At 35.3% G+C, this 10,268-nt stretch overlaps 2 protein-coding genes across 2 annotated transcripts; both read right to left on the bottom strand.

Annotated features, from left to right (window-relative positions):
* Positions 1–6,287: 6,287 nt before the first annotated feature.
* Positions 6,288–7,261, bottom strand: LOC103141515 (olfactory receptor 142-like). Its single transcript, XM_007557189.2, has one exon. The coding sequence runs from the start codon at positions 7,240–7,242 to the stop codon at positions 6,313–6,315; it is 930 nt and encodes a 309-aa protein (XP_007557251.1). The 5' UTR covers positions 7,243–7,261; the 3' UTR covers positions 6,288–6,312.
* Positions 7,262–9,533: 2,272 nt separating this feature from the next.
* LOC103141514 (olfactory receptor 4S2-like) lies at positions 9,534–10,268 on the bottom strand (the record flags this gene model as incomplete). The annotated part of the gene is made up of 1 exon (XM_007557187.2): positions 9,534–10,268. A coding segment is annotated over one exon (717 nt), but the record flags the coding sequence as incomplete, so codon positions are not given.

Raw genomic sequence — 10,268 nt, 5'->3', positions numbered from 1 at the left:
ATCACTGTTGAATACATTATAGGAAGATTTTGATTTCTTGAATATAAAATTGCAGGCAGGTTTTCCACATTTTGAAAGCAAAGCATCGTTATTTTCAGCAGATAAACGTCCAGTTCTTCTTTCTGTAGTCGTCTATAAACAGATTTCATGCAAGCCTTAATTAACATCAAAAGAACCACACAATTTAAAGAATAAATGGATCCTAAATCAGCATTTATGTAATAATTTAAATTAATTTGGAGTTTTGTTCAAAGAAATAAATACATGGATAAATTTAGAATATTTATCTAGAATGTATTTATTTCAATCATTTGTAAAATGTAATTCAATGTAAAAAAACATTAAATGTAATTTGAATTTATATTAAAAATATTCTTAAACATGCAGTTGGTAAATATTGAAAACATTTTTAAAAAATTTACAAATGAATTCAAATTTCAGTTAATGTTTTCCACCAATCTTTGAAATACTGGAAACATTAGTTTTTATCTAAATTGTCACAACTAATAAAGTTTATAGACCACTTATTTAATTGAGGCCCTTAATAAATTAGTTATTAGTATTTATATTTTTTAATATTTAGAAGTTAACTCATGTGGAATTGGAAAATTTAAGACAATTTTATCTGGTAAATTTGCAGCTTCCTGTGATTAATTCATGGTTTTTACGCCACTAAAAAGGTTCTTACATCTCTCTTTATCAACCAGAATTTTCCCAACAATTTCTGTCACTCTTGATAATCAAATTTAGGTTTCTGGGGGAAAAAAAGTCCAAAAATGCTTTTATTTTTCTGTTTATTTTCTAATTAACAAATTAAAGCCCAGCTATAAGCACTTCACGCTGGAAAAATCTCCAATTCTCCCCGTTTATTTTTGTTTTCTTCCATTTAAACACTTGAGATTATTAAAGGATTTAATCACAAAGCAACTCTTACTCCCTGGATTTCTTTGGCTTTGTCTGAGTTTCTCTGCATGAACACGCAGCCATGCAGGTGACCGGAGCGCAGCTTCTCCACCCATGTTCAGAGTCGCATTCATTCACCTTTGTTTTTCATGACGCATCCACAAACTTCACTAAATTAATATGCGACACATTAATATGTAAATAAGCTAAATCTGAATGTCCTTTAGAAACTAGAGCTGTGCGTAGTTGCTTTTATTACTACTCCTCCCTAAAATAAATGGGTTTTATGTACATAATGTAAATAATTACGATGCTTTGTTTAGAAGAGGTTGGTTTTCCACATTGCGCTTCTTGGACTGCACCGTTATTTCAGGCTACAACCAAATCTACCACTAGGGAGCAGCAGTAGAAGGCTTAAAGTGATGAATACCTCCAGTGACCAGAAGAGATCGAGGTTAAATTTTGCTCCCACAGCGGTTTTCAGTCTGAGCAGTCATTAATCATTTCTCACTGCACTCCTTTAAATCTTTTTTATTGCATGATGTGCTTTACTGCACAGGCAGCGAATCGAGTTCATTCTGACTCAGGGATTCTTTTACAGACTGGTGATGCAACTGCTGTGGCATTAACTCTGAATCTGAATAAAGAGGCTTTCTGGGGAAGATGCCTGTGTGTTTCTTGATGCTGTTGCCACTGTAGTCATCATGGTTTGTGTAACAGAAAAATTTGATTTCTTGTGGATTCTTTGGATATCTGTTAGGATTGCTATCTAAAATGTTTGCACAGCTCAAATGACGGAAAATAAGATGTTTTCCTGTAATAAGTTCTTTTCTAGCATTAGCACATTTAGTATTGCATGATGGACAGCACTAAGACCCTCCCCCTGGCTCTGATTGGTTGATTTTGACAGGAGCAGTGCATTTGTTCAGATAGCAATAATTGCTCAGGCAGGAGGTGGAAGAGGTCATATCATACTGTAACAACATAGTGAAAATTTTAACAAATATGTAAAAACATATTTTATAAACGTTACATACTGACAGGGATGGCTGGTATAAGTGAGCCAGTAGAGATAAACCCCCACTAGTTTAAAATAAACATGTTAAAATACCTAATAAACACAAATTAAAAATAATTTATCACATTTTGTGAAATTTACAACAGAACCAACCCCTGGGTCTTCCCAAAGGGCTAACTTCTCATTTATTCAGTGCCGTCCGTTTCTCTCTGGCCGCCTGCATTCAGAAGAATGACAGACGTTTGGCCACGCCCCCTCGGTTTGGGGGATTCAGCCAATGAGGATCGACGTACAGTAACGTGGCTAACGTGCAAGTGTACGTGGGTGTTTGGCATAGACATCAATACGTATTAATGTCTATGGGTGTTTGGCTAATGGCAAGTGTAGCAACTAGCTAACAAATCTCTTTCCTGCTTTTGGTGTTTGCTGTTTAGAGGAGTCACAGCTTCGACCTAACAGAGAATTATTTATCTAAAATATTTATCTTACAAAAATAAATAAACAAATAAACATAAGTCCGGCACAAGTCTGATTGGGAACCGTGTAAAGTTATCACCTATCAGTTGGATGAGGGCCACCGCATCGCAGTATGGAGGAACAACACGTTTCTGTCATCAAGCATGAGGTTATTAACCTTTTTGTATCCCAGAAAAGTCGTCGTCGGAATGAGCTTCTCTTTAAATAAGGTAGGCCTCATTTGTTTTATCTTATTTCATGAGTTTGATTGTGTCGAGTGAGATGCAGTTATTAGAGGGGCAGAAAAAAAAATCACAATTCTCTCTCTGGGGAGACTGACTCGTTCAAAATGCTCAAATTGACTTAAGTCTGCTTAATTTTCTTTAAATATTTCTTTGATATTTTTTTTAATTTAAGAAAAAAGGTAACCCAATACTTGTACAATTAAGTTACACAATTGCACTTAACTATTTTTATTTAGGTTTGGCGCATTAAATAAGTCAAATGTTAGGGATTGGGGAAGCAGATGTTTCTCAATAGCCAAGGGTCCAGAAACTCAGCGTTATAATTTACAACTTCGCCTTCTGTTTTCTGATTTGCCTGGTTAAAAATCTACCAAAGGGGTGTGCTGTGGTTGCGCAGGGGTTAAGCACAACCCCACACATGGAGGCCTTAGTCCTCAACGCAGCTGTCGCAGGTTCGATTCCTTGCATTGGCGACCTTTGCTGCATGTTTTCCCCCTTCGCTCATTACCCACCTTCCTGTCAATTTAACTATCAAATAAAGGACACTAGAGCCAAAAAAAAATCTTTAAAAAAACCCAATCTACCAAAGGGAATTAACTTTATGAAAATTAAATAAATAATTACAGAAATGTAATTGACCTCCAATGAAAAGCTGGTTGAAAAAAGCTTGAGAAGGCAAAGTCTGAGAATGATCTCCATGTGGCAGGGACTTATTAATCAAAATTCACATTTTGCACTTTTTGGTTTTTCGATTTGGCCCTTAACTAATTCTAAAAACAGCCAAATGCTTAATAAAACCGCCCAACCATTATTTTGGTAATAAATTAATGTTTTTTGGTGCTTGGAAAATGAGCTGTTTCTAAAACTTCTGGAATATAACATCAGAAATCAGCAGGCACTATGCCGTTACCTAGCAACACCCAGAAAACCCAGCCCATTACTAAGCAATCCAAACAGAGCTCCAGCACGTTTGGTCAGCTGGATTTACCACTGTATAATAGCTGCTGGAAAAACAAGTGTTTTGTTGTTGACTGACCATCCAGAAACCATTTCCTGCATCTTTGTTGATTGTGCAGGAGGTTCCACTTCTGCTTTTCAAAGATGTACAGTTATATAATTGTTCATCTGTTAGCGGCCATTTTCACATGTGAGTGTAAACATTGTGTTGGGGGGCGTGGCCTGCAGCAGCTTATTTGGATTTAAAGTGACAAGACGCCCTAAAACAGCTCATTCTGAAAGGAACTCAAACCAGACTAAAATCTCATTATCTAAGAATAATTTTGTGCAAAAAATGTAATGAACATATTTTATAGACCATTGACCAATCCTAACCTGTTCAACGAATCATCTTTAAATAAACCAGAAAAAAAGATGATCAGATCAACGCTTCAAAAAAAAGGCAGTAGAAGAAGAGATCGGTAGATTATTGGAGGACAGTAAGGAAACAACAGTTCTTGAGGAAAAAGATGAGATGATAAGAAGCCCGAGAGCAAGCTGTGTTGCAAAAGATGAGCTAATAAAAGCTACCAAGCAAAAGACTGAAGTGGAAAAGAAAATTCTGGATGAAAAAACAAAAGGAGACAGCAGCTTTGAAGACAAGTTGAAAGAGAAAAGATAAAGAACTCGAACAAATGATGACTGATCACAAAGCAAAAGAACTCAAAGAGGCAACCAAACAAAGGAAGAAAGGAAATAAAGATACAAAGAAAGTGCTGAAGGCAACAATGGAAAGGATGCAACTTCAAAGAGAAACTTTTCATTTTCTGAAAACAAACACAAGCAAAAGGCAACGAGCAGCTCGACAGATGAACCAAATGGTTTCAGGATGATGGAGAAACCAAACCAATGAGTCAAACGTGCGCTGCTCAATATTTATCACCATCGCAAGAATCACTAATATTATGCAGGCCTTCAATGAGCAACCCCTTATATTTATGAAGTAAATAATCATCAGATAGAATCAATGCAAACATTATTGATTTTGTATTTACTAAACTTAAGCTGAAGAAATGTCTGAAGAAGAACAAAATTTTAAAGAAACATCACAAAAAATAAATGCAGTATCGCAGAGGCCATTCTCCCATATTATTGGCTAAATGTTATTTATTCATCCATCCATCTTCATAAAAGTTAATATTAAAATCGATAGTTTATTTGGGAACTTTTAAAGCTTCGTTATTTATAATTTAAACATAACCAGACAATTAACCTTAATAAAATCTGAGGAACCTTTTTACGTCTGTTGACACGTTTCGCTTAAACTGACAAATAATAACAAGCAAACTTTGAGGAACACAGAATTTACCACATAATTTACAATTAAATAAATTATATGCACAATATAAGATTATCTATGTCAAAAATTCATAAAAAGTTAATATAATTGATATTCCAAGAGAAATTAACTGATATTGGATCTAAATCCAATATCAGTTGGATTTAGATCCAAATGATCTAAATCAGTTTTGTTTATGTTTTCAAACAAATGTGAAATTATTTGTTTATAAATAATTTTAGGTTTCGTAAGTAGGATGGATTAAAATAGCAATGAGTAAAAAATTAATTGCTGCAGGTCCAAATAAAGTTTGGTGTGAAGATTGAATAAACGTGTCTGAAAAAAACAATCAAATCCCAGATCAAATTAATTGATTGTTCATCAGACTATTTGCCTCTGAAATGATACACAAACCTGATAATTAAGATAAAACTTTAGATTCACTAAGAGATGTCAGAAAGGAAGCTTAAGCCTAGTTAAATGGATGACGGAATGTACTTTATTAATCCCCGATATCAAAGTGATCAATAGTATATTTCTATATTTTTAGTTTTTATTCAGGGCAAAGATGCAAATTTTAAACTTTTTAAATACAAATTACAGTTGTTAGTGTCTGTTTTGCTTTCAGCTGTTACTTAAAAGACAAACTGAAATTAATGTCTTATGTAAAGGTGATATGATGATAATATGAATCTAGATAAAATAAAACCTCAAATACAGCATGTTACTAAAATATTCAACCACAAAAATAATTTAAATTCTTGTTTCAAGTTGCATGAATAAAATTTCTGATCTGATAATGAACTTTATTAAACATCACAATGAATTCAGCTCAAAAGCATTTAGAATAGGACATTAAAATAAACATTTGCCTTAATAAAACACAAGAGTCAGATCAATGTAACGCACTTCCATCTCAGGACACAGAAACATGCCGCTAAGCATTCTGGGAAATGGTTCCCACTCCTTTTTTCTCCTTTCAGTGTTTTTCAATGCTAACCTAAAAACTTTAGTTTATTCAACTCTTGGAGGTTTGATCAAATTAATAAAAAGTCATCACAACTTACTGCTGTAAATTTATCTTTCACAAACTCAAATATTTAGGTCCAACATCTAAAACTGGCTCAATTTATTTGACTTAAAGAATAGAAGAGAGTAGACACAACTAAATGTGGCTGAAATGATTTACAGTGTTGGAAACCCTGAATAGATACAGAAAGAAACAATGTAATGTGAGCTGATTTTATTTGGCATTAGAACAGCTAATTTACAAGAAAAACAATAAATAAATCAGGATTCATTTATCTTATGTTTACTTTCTGCATTCATCAGTTCTTATCTCAGTTCCAGGAATCATTTTCTATGTTGTGGTGCTTAAGAAATGATCAAAATTCCATCAATAAATCAAGATGTTCTTATTGGCCTCTAAGATAAACCAAACTCAGGATTCTGTTTCGTATTTTGGTCAACTTAAATCCGTATATCAGTGGGTTCATCATCGGGGGGAAGAGGAGGAACTCTATGGCGATGAAGTTCTGCAGGCTTTGGGGCATATCCGCCGAGCCGAAGCGCATGTACATCAGATCGAACACGATCACCGTCAGGAAAGTGATCAAAGAGACCAGATGAGGCACGCACGTCTGCATGAACTTCACCCTGTCATCCTTGGAGGTTGCACACACTCTGATGAGGTGCATGTAAGTCCAAACGATGAAAAAGCCGTGAGACACGTAGATGAAAATCGTCGCGTACGAAACAACGTTATTGGCGAGCGTGTCGCTGTCGGGGCAGGCGAGCTGAACGATGATCCAGTTCACGCAGAACAGCCTCTTAATCTTCAGCCTGCACAGCTCCAGCCTGGAAGTGAGCAGAATACTGACGGAGAAGATGCAGAACGGCGTCAGCCAGGAGAAACTCACCAGCTGGGAGAGCCTCCTCTTCGTCATCAACGAGTGGTAGTGCAGCGGCCGGCAGATGGCCAGGTACCTGTCGTACGCCATGACGGCCAGGATGGACAGTTCACCGCAGGCGAACGAGTACATGACGAAGGCCTGGAAGAGGCACCACTCGTAGGAAATCTCCTGAGCAAACGACAGCAGGTCTAACAAGAACTTAGGGTAGAAACCGGTGGTGCCGTAAACCGCGTTAATGCAAACGCAGCACAGTAAGACATACATGGGCTCATGCAAGTTTTCATCTACAACAATAATGACAATGAGGGAGATATTTAGGAATAAAATCACACAGTAATACACCAAAGTGAGGGAGAATATTGCAGCTCTGTAGTCCATAGTCTCATTTATCCCTGTGAGAGTGAAGGTTCTTACAACAGAAACATTATCCATAATCAGAGAGCAAAGAGTCCAGCCTGTAAGACGTTACAACATGATGGAGCTCAGCGTGCGCTGCTCTCTGGCTCTCCTCCTGTTGCATCTCATATTAATAACCACTCTGACTGACATGGCGGCGCTCAGACTCCAGCCTCTGGTTTCTGCAAACTTAACAAACCAATTAGAGCCAGAAAAACAACGACTGAATATTCCCCAACCTTAGTGGCTTAGCAACAAACTATTTCTCTGTTTAAATGACACATTTCTGGTTAGTACTGGTCAGTTATGAGACTTTTGATCATCTAAATCAAAATAAACTTGATAACTCTATTTTTATGACTTCATCTTAAAGGTGAACAATTATTATACTTCCTTAAATAGGTTAAGCATGTTCATTACACTTTTTTCTACAAAATAATTCTGAGATGATGAGATTGTAGTCTGGTCAGTTCTGCCTATTTTGAGCTGTTTTAGGGCCTCATCACTTTAAATCCAAATAAGCTGCTTCTGGCCCCCAACACAACCTTTACACTTGCATGTGAAAATGGCTGCAAACAGATGTACAATTATTCAACCGTACATCTTTGAAAAGCAGAAGTGGAGCCTCCTGCCCAACCAACAAGAATGCAGCAGGTGGTTTCTGAATAGCAAGTCAACAACAAAGCACTTGTGTTTTCAAGCAGCCATTATAAAATGGTAAAGCCAGCTGACCAAATGTGCTGGAGCTCCACTGGGGTTGCTAGGTAACAGTGCAGTTATGTCAATTGTGACTTAACAGTGGGTAGGTTTTTCAAACAACTCGTTTTCCAGGCACCAAAACCTTTTTACCAAAAATGTCTGGGTGAAAATATAAATTTTGTGTAATGGATCCCCTTTACAGAAAAGGGGATCCATTTTGTGTAAAGGGGAGAAACTGCTTTCTTCCAGTTTCTTCCAGACTGGAAGAAACTGCTTTTTTTTTCAGTTTTGTTGATAGGTTTTATTTCTTAGAGTTGCTTAGATTGATCAATTCAAAGGATATTAAATAATCCATCCCTGCACTGCCAAAAAATGTTAATTTGTACCTCTTAAAAATCACCAAAAAATCAGACTCGTGAAAAATCATTACAATTTATCGTAATAAGAAAATAAAATACAAATGTGTAAAGACCGTTAACATATATAAGAAAAATGAAAGTAATAAATTTGCTTTAGTAAAATGTCTTTTCTAAATGGTTAGTAAACCTTAATACAATTAACTTACAAAGCGTGTAAAAGACAATAAAGTCCAGATTTAAGAGTCACCGTCACAAGGATTCATTTACAAGATTGAAAAGGTTTAATTAAGCGATATCATTTAAAAGCGTGACTTATTTACAGGTTTAATTCTTACAGTTCTGTTAGGAGGAATAATGCCAAAATGTCTATTAACAGAATTTGTGGAAATATATATATATATATATATATATATATATATATATATATATATATATATATATATATATATATATATATATATATATATATATAAAATGATGTCATTAATCTGGGGTTCAGCTGTGGAAAGCTCAGTAGAAAACAAGAGGAAGTAAATTAAAAATAAGTTGTTTTCTGTTCAGGTTTGTAAAAGAATGGATTCATGTGAAACAGCATGAAACAGTGAGACTCAATAAATATGAATATTATTGAAAAATTAATTTACTTTAGTAACTCAATTAACTAAGTGAAACATTAGTCTGATGTCTTGAAGCCTTTATTTCTGCTAGTTATAATTTTCTGCTTACAGTATTGAAAAATTACATTTAAGATTAGAATATTACATCCAACTAATAAAAAAATAAAAAGATTTTAACACAGAAATATAGACTTGATGAAAAGTATATTTAATATCCTGCTTAAAAGTTGCAATTTTCAAAATGTGCTTCATATCTGACAAATGAGCCTCATTCGAATTTATTGAGCATGACTTTACAAAACTAATCAACATTGTTGTAATGTTGCAAAGGAGTCCTGTTTGCAAAAACACGCATCTTCATACTCAAGCAGAGGAAAAACAACTCTTAGTTAAAACAAGGGCATATAGTCTTGAGAGGATTTGCATATTTCTTGCGTAAATATATTTACACACTACAAAATCTATGCAACCTTACAGTGAAAGTTGTTTGCACAGTTAGTCATTACAAATACAGATGTTTTTATAGTTTCCTTTGCTTGTTTATTTATTCTGGTTTATTTGGTTATTGTTTTCATCTCCAAGTTTTTTTAATTTGGTGTAATTTGATAAATTACACCAAATTAAGTTTCCAGTATATCAAATATAGCAGGAGTTGATTTGCTAGACTTGTTCATGCCTTTAATCTACACACTGAACCTGTGCAGCATAAGAAGTGTGCAATTCTTTTTCGTAACTGTGTGAGCCTGAACCCGTAGATCAGAGGGTTGATAATCGGTGGAATAACAAGAAACTCTATCGCCATTAAATTCTGCATGTTTTCTGACAACTCCTTCGATCCAAATCGAACGTACAGCAAATCAAACAACACAGATACACTAAAAATCACCAGAGTGAGCAAATGTGGCAAACACGTCTGCATGAATTTATTTCTGTTCTCTTTAGACGCTTTGCAGGATTTGATGAGAAAAAAATAAGTCCAAACAATGAAAACTGTATGGCCAAAATAAAATGTGTAATTAAAAGCAGGAAAAACAACCTGAGCTATTGAGGGAGAACAAGCCAGCTTAGAAATCAGCAAGTTGATGCAGTAGATCTTTGGTATGTGGGAGCCACAGAACCTTGATGTTACTGTTGTCCCTGTGCTGATAAACATGAGGAAAAATGGAGTAATCCAAGCAAAAAATACATAAGCAACGACTCTTTTTGTATTCATCACAGAGTGGTACACTAGCGGACGACATATAGCCACATATCTGTCATAAGCCATCAGAGCGAGCAGCGATATGTCAGCACAGACTGAAGAGTGAACCACAAAACCCTGCAGAAAACATCCAGGAACAGAAAGTAAATGTCTGGTGGACAGGAGGTCATGGAGGAATTTAGGATA

This window comes from Poecilia formosa, unplaced genomic scaffold, assembly GCF_000485575.1.
Source record: "Poecilia formosa unplaced genomic scaffold, Poecilia_formosa-5.1.2 Scaffold84, whole genome shotgun sequence".
Lineage (NCBI taxonomy): Eukaryota > Metazoa > Chordata > Actinopteri > Cyprinodontiformes > Poeciliidae > Poecilia > Poecilia formosa.
Note: the sequence above shows the minus strand (reverse complement) of the source record. Positions and strands in the feature narration are given on the sequence as shown.